The sequence below is a fragment of the Magnolia sinica genome, chromosome 11, assembly GCF_029962835.1.
Source record: "Magnolia sinica isolate HGM2019 chromosome 11, MsV1, whole genome shotgun sequence".
Taxonomy (NCBI): Eukaryota; Viridiplantae; Streptophyta; class Magnoliopsida; order Magnoliales; family Magnoliaceae; genus Magnolia; species Magnolia sinica.
This window is the reverse complement of record NC_080583.1, coordinates 71,703,720-71,728,041: the sequence shown is the minus strand read 5'-3', so window position 1 is coordinate 71,728,041 and position 24,322 is coordinate 71,703,720. Positions and strand designations below refer to the sequence as shown.

At 38.7% G+C, this 24,322-nt stretch overlaps 1 protein-coding gene across 3 annotated transcripts in view; it reads right to left on the bottom strand.

The window, feature by feature from the left end:
- Positions 1 to 10,086: 10,086 nt before the first annotated feature.
- Positions 10,087 to 24,322, bottom strand: part of LOC131219328 (protein LEO1 homolog) — a 68,859-nt gene continuing 54,623 nt past the window's right edge. For 2 of the 3 annotated variants that reach the window (XM_058214407.1, XM_058214409.1), the window contains exons 10-12: positions 24,053 to 24,289; positions 22,483 to 22,645; positions 10,087 to 10,423 (exon numbers count right to left, since the gene is read on the bottom strand). In XM_058214407.1, the coding sequence (XP_058070390.1) occupies positions 22,514 to 22,645; positions 24,053 to 24,289 (369 nt within the window). In that variant the 3' untranslated portion in view covers positions 10,087 to 10,423; positions 22,483 to 22,513. The remainder of the gene's footprint in view (positions 10,424 to 22,482; positions 22,646 to 24,052; positions 24,290 to 24,322) is intronic. The other variant, XM_058214408.1, reaches the window with a different exon arrangement.

Below are 24,322 nucleotides of genomic sequence, written 5' to 3'. Positions count from 1 at the left end.
CATGATGGACCCCACAAGGAGCATGCGAGTGCATAGACGGTGCACTCCTGTGGTGCACCGAATTCCTACAAAGGGTCAGCCACCGCTGACCCGCGTCCTGTTCAAAAACGCAACAGCATTTAGACGGCCGATTCCGGTTTTTTTGACTGTGGGACCCATCCATCACATATGCTGAAAATCTGGACCGTCCAAGGTGATAAAAAGGGGGTAATTACCCTCGCCTAGGTGTCAGAAACTCAGAAGACAGTGAGGATTGCAATCCAACTGTCCAAACGGAGAATGGACGGCTGAATGAAAACTACGTGGGGCGCACCGAAATAGATTCAAAATTAGTCATTTCCGACCGAAATTGCGAGGGTAATATAATGAACGGAGTGGATTATCTGGAGAAACCCGATCGTGGGCCCCACCATCAGTACAGCGTCCGAACCGCGCAAGCCCTGTTGCGCGCAGCCGGGACTTCCGGGCGGTTCCTTGATCAAGACGGTGGTCGGATCAGCAATCCAAATCATTCATTTTCATCAGCAGGGAACCGTGACCACCCCCAAGAAGTCCGATTCTGATTTTTGGATGATCAGTCGTCCAAAATCTCGTTCCAAACACAATATATCTGCGTTCCACTCCGCATACGAACACGGTTTGCGTTCCTGACTGCGAAGCTTTCCGCAGCCTAATCCCCTCAGGACTCTGCAGCAGCGCCAGAGGGAGTTTTTGGTCTTTAAAAGAGAGAGAAGGGAGGACGACTGGGGTGTGCGGGAATTTGGAGGCTGGTTGCTGGGTGGAGACGCGAAAGGACGTGCTGGGAGGTAGTTTTGCTGCTGCTATACGTGGAAACGGTAGTTCTTCTGCTGCTGCTGTGCGTGGTGGGGAAAAGGGCTGGAAGAGTGAAGACAGGAGAAAAAGCTGGGTTTTCTCTCTCATCCCTTCTTGTTCTTTTCTTTTTCTTTTCTTTATTTTATTTTGTTTAACCAACCCATCCATGTGTAGCTAATCCTATTAGCTAGGGCTAAGGGGTGAAGCTTGTAGCCTGATGGGAGAGATGTTGCTGGTGCCCTTTGATTAGATTGAAGAGATTATTTTTGATTTAATTTTATGGGAATATTTTTAGTTTTTAATGGCATGTTGTGACTGAAATTACAATGGGCTTGCAATGGCTTCGAATATTTCTTTCCTCTTTTTATATTTATGAAGTCAGGAAGCCCTGTTGTTCATCATTGTCCCATGGGCATGGTAGGATGACAGTACCTTCCTAACCTTCATGGCATGTTGATTGATTGGTAATTAGATTAATTCTGTTGTTTGCTTTGTCTCATGGGCATGGTTTGGTGATGGAATCCATTCTAATTCATATCATCTCTTGAAACCTATATCAATGGCAGTTCAGTAAATTTCCATAATTTGTGATCCTGGCATACGATCTCCCTGATCTCTACAAGTGGATCCTCTGAATCCCTAGTTTTCTTTTTCTGAATTCCTTAAAGTCTTAGATAATTCTTCCACAATTATTTCTTAAATTCTATTTTGTTTAGATCGCATCTTAGTCTAGTTCTAGTTTTACTTGATTTCAGATAACGTACAGGTATCAGTCCCTATGAATTCGACCTCGGTCTTACTGAGTTTATTACTACATCACAACCCTACACTTGGGGTGTGAACACAGGATAGGCTAAGCATGGGTTCAACTCGAGACTTAAGACCCAAGGCCCGATCCTAACATGAGTTGAGCACAGCACGCTTTGACCTAAGCCTGGAAATTTTATTTGGGTCATTCAAACATAGTCCTGCCCAGCCAGAAAATTAATAAAATCTCTATTTCCCACTTAAATGTTCTTGATTCATCCGTTGATCAAGTAGGCCACACTAGCATAAAGGAATATACATTTCAGAAGAATGAAACCAATGGTGTACATTCAAAATGGATGAGTTGTCTGACTAAGCATTGGAATGGTATATTTGTTGGATATAATCATTGTTCAAAAACTTAGGGAGTAAACCAAGGACTTACTCGAGTTTACTAAATTTGACCAAAAACCTTGTGATCGATCATTTCTATACAAAACCAGCAGCTCGAGTTTTAGGCAACTTCATCAAGTTTTTAATTAATTCGGGAGATCCACCGAGTCATTTCGAAGAAAATGTTAAATTTATTTCGTAATAGCAATTTCATATCAATTAATATGCTTAGATTAGATTCTAATCCCTTTTATGTTCAAATTAATATTTTACTACTCAAATCACACTTCTCCTTTATTTGTCAATAATAACATGATACTAGACTTCTTGAAAGGTACGGGTGCAAAATTTTCCTTTTCTTTTTATTTTGAATTTTGTTGTATGTGTTCATGCAACATTCATGCAAAAGGAAGGTATTTATTTCTAGTACCATGCTTTGGTACTGATGAAAATAATAGGTATTAAAATGAATATTCATATAGTTGGAAATTTATCAAAATATATACTATTAATTAGTATTTTTAAATACATTAATATCATATGATTTTTTATATGTAATCATATTCTTTTTTTTTTAACTAAAAATATAATAGACTTACTCAAAATTTACAAAATCAGCCGAATCTTGAATCGTTGGTTGACCGAACCAAGTCCAAGTTCCTGGTTTTCAAACGATGGATAGAATACATGTACATAAAGTTGGTAGTGTCAGGCTGGATTGGACTAAAATGACTCGAGCCCAAACCCCAGACAAACATTGATTGGGCCATGCATGAGGTCCAATCCCGGCCCAAACAGCACATTTAGATACTCCGGCAGAGGGCGAGGGCTGATACACAAGTATAAGGTTGCACCCGTGGCATATAAGCAACTAAGTTAAAACGTAGAAACCATGGGTTAGATTACTGGTTGATAAAAGGAAACTACACTGAGATGATCTCTTAAACTGGCTGATTGGTAGACATTCAGGGCCTGTTTGGATACCACCAAATTAATAAGTTGCTTTTTTTATTTACAGTAGTAAATAAGTAATTTATTTTAGATAAGTAAGTTTAGTTTAGATTAATCATAAGTAACTTTTTTACTTAAAAGTACTTCACTTCAGTTAATTTTTTTAGCTTTTCTACTTTTCATGAGTTGTTAAAGAAAGGCATAAGGAGAAACAAAAAGAGAGTAGAAGCTAATAAGTATGTTGTTTATCAAACATACTTATCTTCTTAATAAGTAGAAATTAAGATAAGGTATTCGTGGCATAAGTAACTTATCTTAAGCAACTTCCAATCCAAATGCTAAGTTAGTTAAGAAAAGTTACTTATGCTTCAAGTAACTTATCTTGGTTTCTACTTATGAAGCTGAAGTGCTCAAGTACCTTTATTTATAATTGATCTTAAACTAAACTTAGTTAAGTTATTTATGCTTCAAGTAACTTATTTTGGTTTCTACTTAGGAAGCTGAAATGCTCAAGTACCTTTTAAGTAAAAAAGTTTTTTATAATTGATCTTAAACCAAACTTACTTATCTACTGCTATAAGTAGAAAAGGTAACTTATTTGATGGTATCCAAACAGGCCCTTAGTGGACAGTTGAAGTGAAAAGTACATGGGGGTCCAAGGCCTACAAACAAAAACCCATGAATAGTAAGAGAGATTTGTTTAATTAATCTGAATATTTTTGATGACCTATCTACAGTGGTTGCATATTTTGATTGGTTTAATTTGAGTTAAATATGTTACATGAACGATTTCTAACCTTCTGTGTATGAACTATCGCACTCTACCAGAGAACCAAATAACTCTTCCCTTTTCATCTACGTTGGATGCAAACTTCAGCTGAATTTGAAAACCTGAAAACTCAGCTCGATCTTCCACTGGGTTGGCTTGAAGGCTCCACCCAACTCAACTCAAACTAGATATTCTAGCTAGGAGTAGATATTTAGGGGCCTTTGAATATTAAGTTGCTTAAAATAAGCTACTTATGCCACAAGTAGGCTATCTTAGTTTCTACTTATTAATAAGATAAGTATGTTTGGTACATAAATAACATATTTATTAGCTTCTCCTCTCATTCGTCTCCCCCGATGCCTTTCTTTGGCAATTTAAGAAAAGTAGAAAAGCTATTAAAAAAAATAACCGAAGTGATTTAGTACTTTTAATTTTTGTTTTTTTTTTTTTTTTTTTTAAGTTACTTATAATTAACCATAAACCAAACTTATCTTAAATAAGAGACTTATGTAAGAAGAAAAGGTAACTTATTTGGTGGTATCCAAGCGGGCCTTTAATATAGTCAAGATAAGTTATATAAAATACATAACACAATGTAATTATGACATGCTAACTAAGTTCATTTTTCCTGTAGCTAATAGCTGAAGTCATGAATTCGATTCCCTCCCTATTTACATAAGTAGATTCACGAGTCGTCCCAAGTCAGGTTCGAGTCAGACCTACATTTCTACCCTGATATTATTGGGAAAATATAAAAACATTGAGGAATTTATATATATATATATATATATATATATATATATAAAGAGAGAGAGAGAGAGAGAGAGGAACGCTCAGCTGTGAACTGTTTCGCACGTCATTACGTGTGAACCTTCCTATCAACCGTCAGATCAGGCAAACGGTCTGGATGAAGGTGCTCTTAGCGCAAGCTTAAAAGAGCGAGTTTCCTTCTCTCGCAAACCTCTTCACCCTCTCCAAAGGATGCGGCGGAAACCTTTTCACATGAAATTCTCCTGTTGGGATGCTAAGTAGGTCCCACCAAGATGTTAGTGATAAATCAACGCCATCCATACATTTTTTAAAAAAAAATTTATGGTATGAACCCAAAACTGAGGTAGATCAAAATCTCAAGTGGGCCACACAGTGTTGATTGAACTCTCACCATAAAAAACTTCCCAAGGCTACCAAATTTTTGGATCAAGCTAATATTTGTGTTTTTGTCCATCATTTAGGTCTTTACGACCTAATCTACAGGTTGGATGTCAAATAAATATCACGGTGGGCCCTAAAAAATATTTAACGATGAGAATCATTATCACCGCTGCTTCCTGTGGTGTGGTCCACTTGAGATTTGGATCTGTCTCAATTTTGGGATAATGCCCTGAAATGATAAGGAAAAATGGATGGATGGGATAGATTTCTCAAAAACATTATGGTAGGCCCACTTAGGTTTCAACACGCAAAAGGCTTTAGCAGGAAATCCACGCTTAAAAAGATCACGCTGCAGATTTTCTGCTAAAGCCTTTCACATTGCATTGGAAACCTAAGTGAGACCCACCGTGATGTCTTTGAGAAATCCAATCTGTCTATCCGTTTTATGAGATCATTTTAGGACACAAAAACGAGCTGAATCCAATACTCAAGTGGGCCAAAAATGTAAAGATTGAAGTTACGCAATTGAAATATTTATAGGTCACAGAAGTTTTGAATTAGGATAATATTTGTGTTCTCAGCTAATCCTAGTAGGAATGACATTATTGATGGTATAGATGACATGTAAATATCATTGTAGACCCCAAGGAGGTTTCAATGGTAGGAATTTTTCTACCCCCTTTTCCTTCGGTACGGCTCAATTGAGTACAGTATGCCGCTCACTTTTGATCTCAAGTCCTAAAATGAGCTCAAAAAATGGATAAACAGGATAAATTTCTCAAAAACATCAATATAGGCCCCACCTAGATTTATAACAAACTTAGTAAAGTGCGTGTGTCATTAGAAGACGCGGATTGGATTCAGAGGTTGAGTAGCTGAGGGGGATTGGATACTAACAAAGGTTGAGTAGATGATGCGGATTGGATACTGACAGAGGTTAAGTAGCCAGACTCGCTACTGAAGTGACATCACCAAGTTCCGTGGGCCCCACCATGATGTATGTGTTGTATCCCCACCGTACATACATTTGGAGAGATCATTTTGGGATATAGTCCAAAGAACGACGTAGATCCAAGGATGGGGTGGACCCCACCATAGAAAACTATGGTGAGAGTGACGCCCACTGTTGAAACCTTCAAAAGGTCCACCATGGTTTTTATTTGAGATCCAATATGTTCATGTGTTAACGCATACATGAAAGAAGGGAAAACACAAATATTAGCTTGATGAAAACTTTTGTGGCCCTTAGAACTTTTTAATGGTGGGCGTCAGTCTCTCCACTATTTTCCGTGGTGGGGTCATCTAGATCTTTGGATCTAACTCATTTTTTGGATCATGCCCTAATATAATCTCTCCAAATGGATGGATGGTGTAAATACAAAACATACATCATGGTGTGGCCCATAGAACTTGGCAATGTCACTTCATTAGGGAGTCTGGTTACTCAACCTGCCAGTAGCTAATCGGCGTCAGACGCGAATTTCCTGCTAAAGAAGTTCCTGCGATGGGAACCCAGGTGGGGGCCACTGTGATGTTTGTGAAAAATCCTCCCCGTCCATCTGTTTTGTGAGTTCATTTTAGGACATTTTACCAAAAATGAACAGTATCCAAAGCTCGAGTGAGCCGTACTAAAGAAAATGTGGTTAGGAAAATTCCTACTGTTGAAACCTCCTTGGGTCTACAGTGATATTTACATGCGTTGATTCAAAACTTTTGTGACCTACGAATATTTTAACTGTGTTAGTTCAATCTTCACGTTTTCGGCCCACTTGAGTATTGGATTCAGCTCGTTTTTGAACGCAGGTCCTAAAATGATCTCATAAAACGGATGGACGGATTGGATTTCTCAAAAACATCATGGTGGGTCCCACTTAGGTTTCCAGCACAATGTGAAAGGCTTTTGTAGAAGATTCCCAGCGCTATTCCTATAAAAGCCTTTTGCGCACCCGAAACCTAACTGGGGCCCAACATAATGTTTGTGAGAAATCTACCCCGTCCATCCATTTTTCCTTATCATTTCAAGGCATTATCCCAAAACTGAGGCAAATCCAAATCTCAAGTGGACCACACCACAGGAAGCAGCGGTGATAATGATTCTCACAGTTAAATATTTTTTAGGGCCCACTGTGATATTTTTTTGACATCCAACCTGTAGATTAGGTCATAAAGACCTGGATGATGGAAAAAAACACAAATATCAGCTTGATCCAAAAATTTGGTAGCCCTAGGAAGTTTTTAATGGTGAGAGTTTAATCAACACTGTGTGGCCCACTTGAGATTTTGATCTACCTCAATTTTGAGTTCATATCATAAAATTATTTTTAAAAAAGTTTGGACGGGGTGAATTTATCACTAACATCTTGGTGGGACCCATCTAGCATCCCAACGGAAGAATTTCATGTGAAAAGGCTTCCGCCACATCCTTCGAAGAGGGCGTGCGAGAGAAGGAAACTCACTCTTTTAAGTTCACGCTAAGAGTGCCTTCATCCAGACCGTTTGCCCGATCCGACGGTTGATAGGAAGGTTCATACATAATGACGTGTGAACTGGTGCGTAGCTGAGCGTTCCTCAATATATATATATATATATATATATATATATATATATATATATATATATATATATATATATATATATATAAAATCTCTTGAGAAAAACCTCAAATTTTGAAAATCTCCTGAGAATTTCTGGGCGAAGAAAGAAAGATATTTGTTAGTATGCTCCGAGCAGCTCGGCTCAAAATCATGATGAGTCAACTTAGCCGAGTTTCGAGACGAGTTAACGAGTTTGAAAACTAAGATTTTCAACCAGGCTTTTTTGGTACCCTCTTCAGCCATCATCATCATCTTGTTTAAATTCATTTCATGAACTTAGCTGAATCTGTGTCCAAGCCCTTCATTGATCCGACTTGAGACTGAACGAATTCATTTCAAAAGCTCGAATGAGACAGCAAAATTGTTCAATTGACCAGATTCGTAGTCAGAAAAGGGGCCGAGAGATACTAGGTGTTCCTCAGGTGCAGGATGTCAATAGCCTACGTTGACCCTATTCCCCCTACCCATGGCCCTAACCGTTTTGAAAAGTTCTTAGCCCCCGTTCAGGTCGGGTTGGGCTGAGTTGTCAGGGTTCCCAGGTCGGGTTAGGGTTCAAATACTCTGGGTTGGGTTCAGATTGAACCAATTTGTGTTAGGTTGGGTCCATTAAGGTTTAGGACAGTTTAGGATACAATAAAGAGGAATCCAGGTTAGTGTCAGTCAGCGAACCTGAGGTTGGAATTCAGTTCAAGATGAGGTAGGATCTAGCCCAGATGCCCAACCACCCTATTTGCAGCCCTACCTGGCCTGAACCTAACGCCAGCCCTGTAAATTGATTTGTAAAATAATTAAAAGTTTTGAGAGAGTTTAAGAATTTTTTGGGAGCATCCACTCCATCCACCACGAATCCCATCGTATGAATGGTTTTTATCTTAGAAACATTGTCTTCCATCTAAGGTTGCTTGTAAACTACTCAGATATCTTTAATTCATCTATACTTTTTTCTTCTTCTTCTTCTTTTTTTTTGTATAAGTTATCAAATTGACGATCTGACCGTCTGATGCCATTCATTATTGGCCGGACTCCAGCCCCAACACCAGGCTTCGCTATCAAGCCCAGGGCCAGTCCTCCGAGAATACCAGAGCTAGGCTAGGCTGGCTGGCCCCCTACTAAGGCGTTTCTTTTGGGCATCTCAGTCAATCAATGGAAATCTTGAGACTGATGTGCTTGTGGGAAAGAACGGGTATGAGTTTTGGGGGCATGGGCCATCCACAATGGCATACCAGATCGATGGTCTGGATCACCAAAATGGTCCCACTGGTGCTAATTTAAGGCCTAGGAACATGTAATATGAGTTGTTCTGCTGGCACACCTGCAACTCTACGCTGACCATACATTGCAGTTTACGATGTGTCAGAGCCATGCATGAGGTAAGCCAGGCCATGCCAATAGCCTGGATTTTCAATTCATTTGGTGCTGGGCTACACTGCAGACTGGGCAGTGTTTGTTAGACCGTCCCTTTTCCTCGTGGGCCCTACAGGTCATCTATAAGCCCCATGGCCCTACGGTCCGTGCGTAATGGTTTGGATGTTCTAAATGCGTACGATTAAGCAGTGAGCAAACCTTATCATACAATTACATTCAAAAATAAATAAAATCTAAAAAAATATTTTTACATTTAAAATTCCTTTGGAATTCAGGTTTTATAAAATAAAGTGAAGAATTGCGTAAATACCATTGTTCAGTTTTTATTTTTCTTTTAAAAATAAAAACGATCCGTCCAACCGAACATAACCATCATCCAAACAAAAAATATGGCAAATCAAAACGTAAATTTGAATGTTTCTGGGTGGCGTGTATTGTTTCTTATGGTGTGGCCCACCTAATGATTGGATCCACCACACTTTTTGTTCATCTAAACATCACAGCAGGTGAATTTGTTGGATGGGTTAGATGTCCTGGACATGCAAATGAGGCCCTGCAATTCTCGACTTCACTACTTTTTCAGAGAAACAAAAATGAGGCATTTTAGTAATTTTTTAAAAGACCGCTCAAAAATTCCAGATGGTAGAGGCATCATCTGGTAAAGCTGACCGATTTTGGGTAAAAAAATCCCTTCAAAATTACTGAAATTAACAAATATGGCATTAAAAAGAAGAGATATGACCCAATAACGTTTCTCTCTCGTGCTATACTTGGATGTTAATTCTTGTGTGGGGGCCGGATGGGGCCCACAAATTGCCAACAAAGATCCTCCCACGTATTACCAACAAAGACCACTGAATAGGAAGAAACAACCATCAACTCCATGACAGGATAACAGGATAATCAAAGCCAATGCCATTTAAAGGCATGCAAAATGGACTGAAAATGGTCATACGTCCATTCTGTGGACCCTTAATTGAACACCTGTAATCACCCGGTCGATATGATAATGAGGGCATGTCCAATGGACGGTGGAACCCTCCTACTCAAAAGGTCCATCATGATCATAGGTGGACCCACTTGGACTATTATATATAAAATCGCGCCTTCTAAGCGGAGAACTGATGCTGCAACAAAGGAGAAATTATCATATATATTCACAAGTAACATCCCAGCTGTACAAAAGGCACCGCATCATAAAGATTACCCAGGACGTGGGTTGTTCCGATTTTCACTCCAGGTAATACTCATGGTATGGTCCACCCTTTCCATGGCTTGGATGTTCCACAGAAGTGACAGGTGGAAAATAAAAGCCCCGTATGAGATCATTTCTTGGATCATAATATCTCAACAGAAAACCAAAACAGAATTATAAGTTTATAAACCGTCTTTGATTGGGCGACTGGACTCGGATGCTACAAATCTTTTGGGATTGTTTAGAGATCCAAGCAATCCTATGATCTAGAGTTACAAGACCAATAGGCATTATCGCGATGGCCAAAACTATAATGATCGAACTGTTCTGCACATATGTTTAGAATCGCATACCATGTTACTGCACCTCTTAGAGTCCGACTTGGGATGATTGACGACACTGAGCATGCTTGAGAAGGGAGATACAAATTCTTTCCTGCAAATGCTGTGAAAAAAATATGAGAATCAGACAATCATACATGTTGCTGTTCAGGATGAGGACAATGAAATCTATAGTACACCCTCAGGTCAGAGTTCCTACAAGAGGGTTCATTTTATCCGGTGATCCTGACTATTGAATGGATTGACCAATTTAGCCTGCAACAACAATGCAGGACCTATATTTGTTTAGAGGCATGCAGATTAAAAAAATACGAAGTTGACACGATGATTCAATGAGTCAACATGACTCGAACCAGCAACGTCACAGACGAGGTTTTTTTTTTTTTTTTTTTTTTTTTTTTACGGTTTTTTACGGTGAAGCAGGGAGCGAGATTCGAGCCCTCTGCCTCTGGGGAGGGAGGTGGCACTAATAACCAGCTTGTCAATTGCCATGTTGCTTTTTTAGTTTCTGTTTTTTAATTCCTTATATATATATATATATATATATTAAAAATTATAATAATAATAATAAAAAATAAATAAAACTTATTTGAAACATTTATTACCTTAATATTTCAAACTTAAAATAATTAAATATCAAGTTGATTCAAGTCTTCAAGTCAACCCAACCCATCTCAACATCGAGGCTAGTCGAGTTTTGGGGTTTTAGAATTATGCCATACGTATGCTCTTTTGTAGTATTCTTCTCCCCTTTTTTTTCTTTTGGAATGGGTAACTCACGGCCTTAAGAGAGGGGCAACCAAGAAGCGATTCTTAGTGAAACCCCTTCTCACTCCATTCAGCATGGGATCAGCAATTATATGACCTCCCTTGGAATATTATTAAAAAAAAAAAAAAACCCTCCCCTTAAGCAAGAGAGACCTGGTTCCAGATTCATGCGAAGCGAAAATTTCCATTATCCCTCATAAGGTAATCAAAATCAATTATATTATCGGCCGATACGTAACGGTGACCCCATGTTTTTTACAATCCTAACGGCTGTTACAGCCCCGTAATAGTCAAGGGCATAACTGTCAAAAAACGGCTATATTTTTTTGTCTTTTTAAGTTACTATTTTTCAATTCCAAATTCTTTCTTAAACCATTCTATTGGAAATTCCAACCACTCTTAGCTTGAATTTAAGGATCAAAATGAGTTATTTCAAGGATTTTGTTGAATTGAACCTCTATGGGTTATTTTCTGGAAAATCTTCAAAACTGGGTATTTATACCTTCGTTTTTTTTTTCCTCTGTTGTTATGGTTGAATATGATGCGTTATTCAATTTAAAACATAAGAATGTGCATTTTACAAACTATGCAACTGATTTTCTTTTCTTTTAATTTGTTTTTTATTTTCGGACTATCTTGAGCTAATTTTTAAAAATTAGGAAAAATCATTTTCCCATCTTTTTTTGTTTTAATGGTTGAATATGAATGTGTTAATCATAGTATAACATATCAATGTGTATTTAACATATTATGTAACTAATTTTATTGTTTTTATTTTTTTCGGATTGGTGACTTTTCGTTTATATTTTTTTTTATTTTGGACAGGTTTTGGAGTTTCGTAGGGTTTAGAACTTAATTTCTTCTTTATTGATTAGATTCAGAAGTTCGAACTTAATTTCATTAATCTATTTACATTATGTTTTGATATTTCAGTAATTCATTCTCCTATAAAAATTGTATTTAAATTTAGATAATCAAATATCTACCTAAGAAAATGTTTGGGTCTGGCCAACAAGGAGGAAATGAGAATATTGGATGGCAGCATTGTCAAAAGGTATATGGTAGTAGGCACCAAATAGTACAACTATTATGAAAGACTAATAATTGGTGGAATTACACAACTCAAACAACATTTGGCACATCGAACGGGTCAAGTTGCGGGATGTACCAGCGTCAAAAGAGATAATGACCTTAATGCAGATTTGGAGTGAGAGTGCAGGTGCAGCTGGGAGTGCGACTACATCTACAAATAGTGGTGGGGTAGGTTGGGTGGATTACGACATATGTTTGACAGCTGACAAGATGCATCTTCGCGTGATGCCGAAATACATTTGGAAGAGAAAGTAAATGAGCCCAGGAGACCCTCTGTTGATCTAATCTTGTTTAGGAAAGAATCAACTAAACAAAAGAAAATAAAACAAATGTACAGTGGGCAACAACAAAGTTATTTATACATGCCAACATCAACATACCTCCTAACACAGCCAATTCTCCATATTGGTAGGTAGTAATTAATGCTGCAGCAGAAGCAAACGAATGAATTAAAGCTCCTACGGCTAGGAAGATTAGAGGGAAATGGACAGATGCGGGGTATGCAAATGTGAAACCATATGTTGCTACCTTTAAACTCATATGGTAGACCAGAGGATGCACGATCATGTGTGATGGTTGGACTAGCCCAACCAAACGCAGCATGATCAACTTCATGGTATATTGCCACTTGGGAATTGGGTACCATATATCAATTGATGCCTCGACCGAAACAAAAAATGCTAATTATATTTTTTTTTCCTAATGGATAAAGTGGTGGATGAGATTGGAGAGGAGAATATGGTGCAAATTATGACGGATAACGAAGCAACATATAAAGTTGTAAGATAAAAATTGATGATAAAGAGACCACATATATTTTGGTCATCACTTGTTGCCCATTGTATTGATCTTATATTGGAAGATATTGGGAAGAAGTGTAAGGAAAATAGTTCAAATGACAAGACAAGTGACGATATTTATTTACAACCATAATCAAGTAGTCACAATAATGAGGAAGTTCACGAAGGGACGAAAGTTGCTGAGGCCTGCGGCGACTAGATTCGCAACAAACTTTATAGCCTTGGAGAGTTTATACCAGCATAAGAGAAAGTTGAGTGAGATGTTCGCTTCCCGAGATTGGCTCAACACAAAACATGGGAAGAAGACAACACGGACACCAGTTGATGTTGTGAACACCATAAGGGGGCAACAAATATTGGAAGGTCCAGATGATCCTAAAGGTGATGGAGCCATTAATGAGGGTACTCCGTCTTATTGAAACCGACGAAGTACCTACCATGGGCTTCCTCTACGATGATATGGAGAAGGCGAAGTTGGCAATTCAACGTGATTGTTAAAGCTGGGAATCTTATTGAAAGATGATCGACAAGATATGGACAACACAACTCCATCATGATCTCCATGCAGCAAGTTACTACCTAAATCAGTACAGATATGGCCAATCATTTGTTACGGATAATGAAGATTGTGTCGAGATAAAGAATGTGATAAAGATATTAAAGCCTAACTTAGATATGCAAATAAAGGCGTTGAATGAATTAGATACATTTGAAAATCGTCAAGGTAACTTTGGAGATACTCTTGCACAGCATACAGTATCTAAGTTGAAACCGACCGAATGGTGGATGAATTTCGAAGAGAGTACAAAGGCTCTCCAAAAAATTGGAGTAAAAGTTTTGAGCCAGACAACATCTTCTTCTAGCTGCGAAGGGAACTGGAATTGTTTTGCACGTATTCATTCAAAGAATAAGAATAAATTGTAGACCATGACATTTGATAGACTTGTCTTCATACACTATAACATGAGGCTAAGAATGCGACGACATTATAGGAGCATTACAAGCACCAGTGACACGGACTACTATCCAATAATCTTGGATAATATTTATGATGACGAAGAGCTGCTTCTACCTTGGTTGGAAGCAAAGGAAAAATGGATAGAAGAAGATAGTGAAGAATTGGAAGTTGATGACCCAATAATATGCACGGCGCAGGAAGAGAGTCGTGCAGCTGTGTTGGACTCAGAAAGATGGCCATCTTTCATGCAAAGTTCGGCTCAAGTTCAACACAAAAGTACGAGCAGTAGTAGCAGCTGATGTTGGTCTCACTTCTAGTGTTGCTTAGCACACCATACAGTCCTCTATAGATCGCGAGGCCGATGAACTCGGCGGGTTACAAGAGGTCGGACTTATGAGTGTACTGAGTCACAATACAGCCAACAAGAGGCTAGGTCTAGTGGTGCACCGGGAGGTCTGGAACATTTAACAAGCCCATGGTCCCGGGCATTATGATAGATATTCTTATGGCCAATGGGATTATAGTTATACGGAGCTCGTTCTGTTACATTCATGTTGGAGTAATCCCAATCCATGTCCATATGAATATAGATATCCATATCCAAATCCAAGTTATTCATCACAAACACATTCTCAATCCCAAGATTCTCAACAGCCTGAGTACGGGCACCAGTACAGCTATTCGACGAGCATTGGTGGATATCCTCACTCGAGGTCTGAGTCGTTGCCTAGTCAAGATCAGTCATCATCTGGTTTCATTGACCCAGTCTTTTCCTCTGGCACTGGATATTATGAATATGCAGCACATTTTCCACAGTCGCAACATAATGATGACGATGTCGTGGAGATGGAGGTCGAGCACCCACAACAAAGCATATTTTCATTTTAGCGGTGAGTGGTGACTCGTGAATTTTATTATGGTAACTGTAAGTATATATTTTTATTAAGGTAAGTATTGCTATATACCCATTAGTCCATTACCTATATATTCACCAAGCAAGCACACACTTGACACTATTGAACTTGTACTTAAAATACTCCCCTAACAACTAATCAAGTAATCCTTAATTAAGTTTCAGGTGAGTATATCAGACACTACTATATATATATATATATATATTATTGACTTGAGGATGACAGGATAGGAATCATGGATAAGAGAAGTCTCTGACATGTTGAAGACTTTAAAATAGAATGTGCATTGTAATTTGTGCAGGCCATCACACCTCATGCATGTTAATATAAAAAAATTATGAAAAATAATTGCAAACACCTACACATGTGAGATATTTGAATATTACATTCATTCTAATATATCTATCATTAATATTAGATAGTTAGAAAATTAAATATATGAATTTTGTAGTCAATTCCAGGTTGTTAGGTTCATAAATTCATCAAACAGCCCGATACAACTTTCTCACCAAATAGTGGACCGTTACACCATCATAAACATGCTCAAAATTATACATGAATGCATATTTGGAATATTTAGAATTTTCCAGATTTAATGGAAATTTTTAAAGATTTTTTTTTATAAAATTTGACCGTTACAACCCTGTATCGACCAAAACGGGTCGTAACCATATCGGTAACAGTGGGGACCGTTACCGCAACGGTACACCTTGCTCATGATTGGGAGATGCCCACCTGTTAAAGATTTGATAATGAGGTTCCCAAGAAAGAAAGCAGGCCTTTAAGGGCTAGAATCCCTGCCTCACTAGACCCTGCTTTGCGGCAAGGCCACAAAAAGGCCATCAGATAATCTCATCCTTATTTTCCTCATAACACCTTCTAATGGAAGGACATGGGTTCCCAATGAACGTGTCATGAAACTAAAACCTCAAAAAAAAAAAAAAAAAAAAAAAAGAGACATGGCTTCCACGGTTCCACCTAGCACCCATGACTAATCAACCTTTCCTCACCACCAATGATAGCGACCTTCCAGTCCCAGTCCCAAAGACGATCATTTCTGGAGGTAACCACATCTTTGCCATAACCAGCCCCCAGTGAATCACATTATAATTTTGCAGATTCTGTTGCCTCTTTCCAATAGAATTTTTTACAGCCCCTTGGAGGAAATGGCCCCCGTAGGTCCCCCATTAAACCTTCAAGCACCCAACAAGACCCAGAAGATTTCGAAAAGAAAAGACTCAAACAGTGGTAGCTATGATCAGGCATCTCTTCATTCTCCCATCAAAGAATCCTAGTAGACATGGTTGTGCACCCACAAATGTCGTAAAAATTTTATTTGCGTAGGCTGTCCAGGCAAAGGCCTCTGCTCTTGGTGGAACACGATTCCCCCCACATCCTAGATCGTTGGATTTTTCTTTGGACTCTAGTGATCACTGTGACTAACATAGGGAAAAGACTACGCCGCTCTCCTACATCCCATTCAAGTTGCTAACTGAAGAGGCTTGTCATCATTTAAAACCACCCCGGTATTTGCAACATTAACCCTGTACGCTGAAACTTGCCCAAAACCACCAACACATGCCTTTCAATATTTTCATTTAGTTGAAAGAAGCTTCATAAAAGATGATCACCAAAAACCATTTGTTTTGAGCACATATGTGAGGACATTCCACTTCACATGTCATATGCTTTTGCCTCGCTGCTACTTTTTCTTGAATCTTGACTCAATTCATTTATTTTAGCAGCCCATTACCTATCTCATCCTAGATGAGAGGTCTTGCCCGATTTTGATACCCTTTCCACTAGGTTGGTACAAGGAAAATATTTAATTTTAACCACCCCTGCAACTTCCGAAACGAGGGTCACAAAAGAAGCATGGAGAGGTAAGTCACAATTTTACCTTCTAAAAAATGCCTACAACGCATTTTTTTATTGTTTAGAATTTTCTACTTTTTCTTACAAAATTGACAAAGGAATTCTAAATGCCAACCTTTTCTGGCTAGAAATGCCCAAAAAAATCATTTTTAAAATTCAACACCCACATTTTTAGATTGACTTAATTTCACTGCTTCCTGTCACTTGCGTTTCAAAGCGGCCACTTTTCTCTAAAAATGACAAAAATACCCCTAACGAAGGAATAACATGAATACCCTTCCTCCCTTCATAGAAATTACGAAAATTCTCTCCTTCCAATTAGAAGTCGTTGATATGCGTGGGACTCGCCCTAGGAGGTTGGATAGCAATCTAGGTCATCTAGTGATGGTCGACGATGATCTGGACCTCTTCCAAAGTTGGTCATTGATCTAGACCATCCAATGACCTTGGACAATGATCTAAACCGGTCGAAAGTATGTTATCAGCAATCTAAATCATCCAATGACCCTAAACATCAATCTAGATCATTCTAAAGCACCAAGTCAATTGTTTGCTCCCTCCACTAACGTTAGATGGCGATCTGGACCATCCAATGACCTTGGACAACGATTTGAACCATTCAAAAGTATGTATTCAATGCTCTATATCATCCAACTACCTCGCATAGATCTAGATGAACCAAAAGTATGTGGTCAGCAATGCAAATTGTCCGGCATTTTAGACAATTCAAAAGTACATGGTCAGCAATCTAGATCATCCAACGACTTAGGATAGCGATCTAAACTGTTCATAAGTACGTGGCCAGTAATCTAAACATTGAAATTAGAAACTTATTTAACCTACTTAGTAATGGTCCAGATCATTGGTCACGTACTTTTGAACAATCCAAATCACTTTCCAACATCATTGGACAATCCAAATCATTAGCCACATACTTTTGAACAATCTAAATTGTTGTCTAAAACAATGAACTTGGTCTAAGCCACTGAACACACGCATTTTAAATGGCCTAAATCACCATCCAAGTTCATGACCTTGGCCCTCGCGAACCACATAATTGGACGGTTCAAGTCCCTGTTGAACGGTCCAGATTGTTGACCACACTTTTGAATAGTCCATGTAGTCGTCCAAGGTCAATGGACAATCTAGATCATTACCACATGCATTTAGATGGTTCATATAGTTGTCCAATGTCATTGGACAATCCAAATGGTTGAACATGTGACCTTAGCCCAGATCACAAACCACAAACTCTGAACAGTTCAAATCCCCATTGAACAATCTAGATCCTTGACCGCACAAACTTTCAAACAGTCCATATAATTGTCCAAGGTCATTGAATGGTTCAAATCGTTACCACTTTTGGATGGTCGATGTAGTTGTCAAAGGTTCAAATCGTTACCACTTTTGGATGGTCGATGTAGTTGTCAAAGGTCATTGAACAGTTTGAATGGTTGACCACATACTTTTGGACGGCCCATATTGATGTCCAAGGTCATTGGACAATTCGGATCACTGATCACATACTTCTAAACAGTCCAGATCATTGACCACATACTTTTTAACAGTCCATATCGCTATCCAAGGTCATTGGACAATCCGGTCGCTAACCAAGTACTTTTGAACTGTCCATATCACTGTCCAAGGTCATTCGATGATCCAATCATTGAACAAGTACCTTTGACCAATTCATATTGTCGTCAAAGGCCATTAGACAATCTAGAGAGCTAACCAAGTACCTCTAAACAGTCCAAATTATTGTCCAAGGTCATTGGACAGTCCAAATCACTGACCACATAATTTTGAACGGTCCAGATCATTGTCCTCGATCATTACATATTCTAGATGCTAGCCACATACTTCTGAATGGTCGAGATCCAAATTGTTGTCAAAGGTCATTGGAGGCTCCAGATCGTGGGCCACACACTTTTAAATGGTCCAAATCATTATCTAAGTTCATTAGAGGATCTAGATTGTGAAGCACATACTTTTAGATGGTCTAGATCATTGTCCAAGGACATTGAATGGTCGAAATCGGTGACAACATACTTATGAATAGTCCACATCACTGTCCAAGGTCATTTGACAGTTCAGATTGCTAACCACATTTTTTTGAACGGTCCAAATTATTGTCCAAGGTCATTTGACAGTCCAAATTGCTTATACTTTTGAACGGTCTAGATTGTTGTCTAAGATCATTGAACATTCCGAATCGTTGACCTTTACTCTGGAAGGGTCCATAATTTTGTCAACATCCTTTTAACAAGATCCACTATTCCTAATTAGAGAAAGGTGTTTCTATAATTTTTTTGAATGGTATTCTCCTCATTCATTAGAGGTATTTTCGTCATTTTCAGAGAAAAACTAACAATCATGAATTGCATGTGACAGAAAGTGATAAAATAATAAAGTCAATCCCAAAAAAATGGATGCTTGCCTCTAAAGATTACTTTATTGGGTGGTGGTCTAGATTAGGCCAAAAAAAACAGGTGGCATTTCACAACTAAAGGAGGAGCAACTTGAACTAACTCAGCGGGTACAACTCATCTTAGACCTGAATGAGTCGAACCGAGCCAAAGTCTAAAAACCATGATCCTTCCTAATTGATAGAAGAAACCAGGTTTTCAAGGACTGGTTTTAATCCTGCTTGTTGGAAGAACCGCCTATGACCTATTGGGCATCCCTTTCATCAAGATTTCAGCAATCATTGGCTCCTTAAAAAGTAAGACCCAGTTTATTACTTAGCTCCATTTCCTCAACCGAAGTCACTAATCAACCGCCTTCTCCCTTATTCTAAGCAGCAGTTCCCCCAACTATGCATTATTTTCATCATGGGAAACCTAACAGCCTCAGGCTCAATTATATTCTCCACCATCTGCAGACACACTTTCTTCAACCATGGAACTAATTTTAAAAGGATGAGACGAAGAAACCACATCCGACAAGGACTAGGTAGAGAAACTTACAAGTAGGGACCCACAGAACTTGGTGAATGAGAGAGAGGGGAAGACAAAAGGAAAGCAAGAGGCTCAAGCCAAACATCCAAAGACATCACATCTGTCTCCCACGAACCACAAGCTTGGAGTCCTCATCCTGCAAATAAGCAGCAAGAAACAAAACCACTTTCCTCACTGTTTCAAATCCTACAAAAGCAGGCTCTGTGCCTAGAACAAGTCCAACACCTCACTGCCTCAAATCAAACTCGTGGCCTTGGCAAACAAGAAAAACTTGGTTAAAGGGGGTCTTCACCTCCAACCAGTGTTTGAAATATCGGTATCGCGTTATGTATCGCATCCTTGGGATACAGATACGTATCGGTTATCGCACGGGATATATCGTTTGTATCGGGTAATTTATCGCACTTTTTGGGAAACATGGGGAAACATTGGGGAAATGGTTGAATTTTTCAATGAAACTTAAGGCATTGCTAAAAAAGACCTTAATACATACTTTTAAATCATAACATCTCAAAAAAGAAGTGCACATAATAGGTTTTCTTTGTATAGGGTCCTAAGCTATGTGCTATCTGATTCAACTAATGCAACTATATACAAATTGAATGCATAACATTTAGAGTGTATGTGATGATTATTTCATCGAACACTAATAAATACTTTGAAATTAGCCTCAATTGACGGCTGGTTGAAGGAAAATTTTGTAAAAAAAAATATTATTTTAATATTTTTTATATTAAATTTTAATTAAAGAATAATTTTTATTTTTTGAAAATTGACAAGGACTTAACAAATCGGTAGATCAGCCCTCATACATGCTTGATTTCATGTTTGGAGTGTAACATTGCAATTGGAGAAATTTTGAATTTTCTTAGTTTTTCCCCAAATCGGACAACCTTCACTCAAATTTCAAAATTTGAGTGTATGTGATGATTATTTCATCAAATAATCCTAAATACATCGAAATTAGTCTCAATTGACGGCTGGTTGAAGGAAAATTTTGAAAAAAACATAGAGAATGTGACGAACCAATGGATATCGAAATCAAAGCTCCAACTCCAATTTTCCCTTCACCATGCCAAGGCTCGGCCTGCTCTTGTATGTTGTTGGGTCATACAAGGTCAGACAAAGCCCAGCTCATTTAAATTTCAAGCCTGAAGGCTTGAAATTTAGGCTGGCTCTGGTCAGGGGCCTAAAGTGACATTTATAAACTGCCCTATTCGGGCTCACGTAGGGGCCTCAAATAGAAAATGTTGTGGAATTTAAGTCAAGCATGGCCAGAAAATGTTGTGGAATACAAGTTGGACAAGAACCACAAAATAATTCGTAGCATCAAATGTAACATTGATAATTTGCCAACCTGGATTATCACTTATTCCAGTACACTAACACCCCTTGAAATAACAAAAGAACTAGAAATATCACTTGAATCAGAAGATGTACCTTCCATTTTGCCAAAAAAATATCAGACCAAGCTGCTAGAGACCACCCAAGCACGCTCTCAACTTACACGCACACTACTGCCCACCACACCAAACTACTCAAAAGTCAAAACCACTCAAGGCTAACCACGACCACACATATAAAAGTCTGGCAACTATCTTAACACACATCTAAGCTACTGTTTGAGGAAATCGCATCAGAAACAACAAGAAAATGCCCAAAAACAGGATTGTAGGGCTGTTTATCCTCACAAAAAACATCATAACTTCCTCAAATCTAACCCAATCTAATAGATGGGAAGCCCCAAACCATGCCAAACCCCTATGAAAACATAGTATAAGAAATCCCAATTAAAACTGTAGAGAAAAAATGGGAATCAACAGTTTCTTTTCTTCTTTTTTTTTGACTTCTCTATTTTAATTAAAACTCCTTCAAAAAGTCACCCAAAAATCTCATAAATATTACCATAAATCTTCTAAAATCTGGATCTTCCGAATATCGTATTTTCTATCACCACGGGGCCATCCAGACCATAGACTGCTGATGTTACCCGTACGGACAATGACGTAAGCAATGGGCCCCACCAAAAAGATATTCAATCAACGCGGGAATCCCACTCTAATACCAAGTAGAAAAAGTAGAAAGCTGAGACAGAGGGAGAGAGGGAGAGGCAAAGTGAGAATGAAGAAGAAGAGAAAGAAGGAAAAGAAAGAGAAGACTTCTTAGAGAAATGCATCAGTTGTATTAGTCCACTGTGCACACTCTGTTCACACACGTGTGCACAGAGATACATTCACATTCACTACATGAGCACATTTGATCGTTTGAAGGATGATGAGAGAAAAGTAAAATAAATGGTGCAGGCGCGCACACGTTCACATTCCCTACATTGAGGGCATTTGATTGCTGGAAGGTTGAGAGAAGAATCAAACAAATGGTTAACATCCAATGAGCGAAAAATCTCTAACCAGCGTCTAGGACCATCTGACTACAACAAATTAGTGATTTTGGGGAATAGACAATGCACGGCCCAACAAATGAATGGCGCGGATCTTTCCATGTGCACAGAGATGGAGTACTTGATAACTCAGATACAAGCACTAGCAGGGGTTCTCTTCCTATCTATACATCAATTCATTTCACATGCATGTGTTATGGATTTAAGGGTAATCAGAAAATACGGCATACAAGACATATTCGAGCAAGCATGCATACATATATACGTGTACAAACAATGCATGCTTGGATGTGTATGCAAGTCCCACAAGGTTGTGGCAAATGCAATTTCAAACATCTCATTTCTGGTTGCAATGAAGTCCACGACACATGTTAGAAATGAACCTGAAGAGATTACTTACAAGTCTTATGATCATCAAGACAGCTGGTCTTTCAGTCCTCGTCACTGTCAAAGACAACTGCCCTGCGATGGACTGCTGGCTTCCTAGGTGGAGAATCAGGGTCTGATTCGATCTCCTTGCGCTTGAGACTTCCCACTGATTCCTTATTCCTTCGCCTTGGCTCCTGCAGCAGATCACAAGAAAATTAAAGTAAAAAAAAAAAAACAGAAACATACATGATCACCTTCACTTGCCTGTAACATATTGTTATATGTTACAAAGATCGAGTTAGCTTTTATGATCCATGGTCCAGATTGATTGTGGCTTAGGTGCAGTCCACCTCGTGGATAGCCATAAGATTTTTATTTATTTTTTTTGAAAGGTGATAGCCATATGAGCATATGATCCATTTCCTTGTATCCTTTGTTCACGGTCCCTTAATGGGCCTTACTATGTACACCTTATGTGGTACTTATGGCGTTGTAACAAGCGAGGTTGGCATTTTTGGTTTTTACTTGATTGAATACATGAAGAGGGAGGTGGGAACATCCAACCCTAATCCCATCTTTTCTTCTCTTTTTCTTTCTCCTCTCTTCTTTTTCATGCTTCTTTCTCTAGGCAATGCCACACATACAAATGTGAATGATGTATGCACACTTATGTACAATCAGACACATGCGTGTATGGATGTTGACAAATAATAATCCATTCATATTTCAGGAAACAGTTTTGAATCTGTTATTTAATTTATGAAAAGAGAAACTATATAATCCTAGACCCAAGAATTTGCATACCCATACTCTAGCTTTCAGTTTCTCTGTGTGGCCCATGGTTTTAAGGATCCAAACCATCAGCCTGTTGGACCCACCCTGGATAGACCATGCCCCCAAAAAAAATCTCCCCAGTAGGACAATTCTAACCATTCAATTTGTGGCCCGAAAATAGATGATGGAGAACAGAAATACAGCAGTGGCCCATATTCAATTAAAAATGGTCAAAGATTGGTTGCTAGAATCCAACAGACCAATGGTCCGGATCACAAAACCATGGACCCACCCATGCAAATGGAAAACAAGAGCAAATTGTGCATATCCTCATGTTGAGGATGATGGGATTCCTCTTGTGAAAAAAGAGGAGCAAAATTTTGTTTATTAATATACAAGGACAAGATATTTCAACATTTGCATGAAAAGAACTGTAGAAAATGGAGAATGATCCTGCTCAGCTAAGCTGCACCAGACAGAGGTGAAAAAATTGTAATGGACAAATGGCTGATCTAATAGTTGAATTGGCCACTTTCCAAAAATCGCATGAATTAGAAACCCCACTTCCAAACCATGCCTTGCAAAATGGATGGCTAAAGGTTTTTTTTAATCTTTCCCATTGTAACCAACAGTATCTGGTAGCTAGAATAGCAGATTAGAACTATTGCGAACCATCAAAGATGGGTCCTTCAGATGGTCAGACGGATTGATGATGGGACCATCCACACAACAAATACACCTCATTTGACTGTAACATAATGCAAAAGACTTGCATTGAAAGAAACCCCACAGGAAACTTATGTCAGGAACAGAAACTACTTCCATACCTCAGGTTCATCTTCTTCAGATTCTTCATTCGCTCCAGTTTCCTCTGCCTCCTGTTCATCTTCATCGTATTCATGCTCTGGCTCCCTCGACCTTTTCCGTACCGGTGACTGCTCCCCTTCATCGCCATCAGTCTCATACTCCGATTCCCCTCCCACACTCTCAGATGACTCTTCCACCGGACGTCGAGATGGACGGACAGCTGGCAATGATGATTTTCGCGGGACATCTTTTGTAAACTGATAATTCAAGCAAGAAAATCCATGCATATA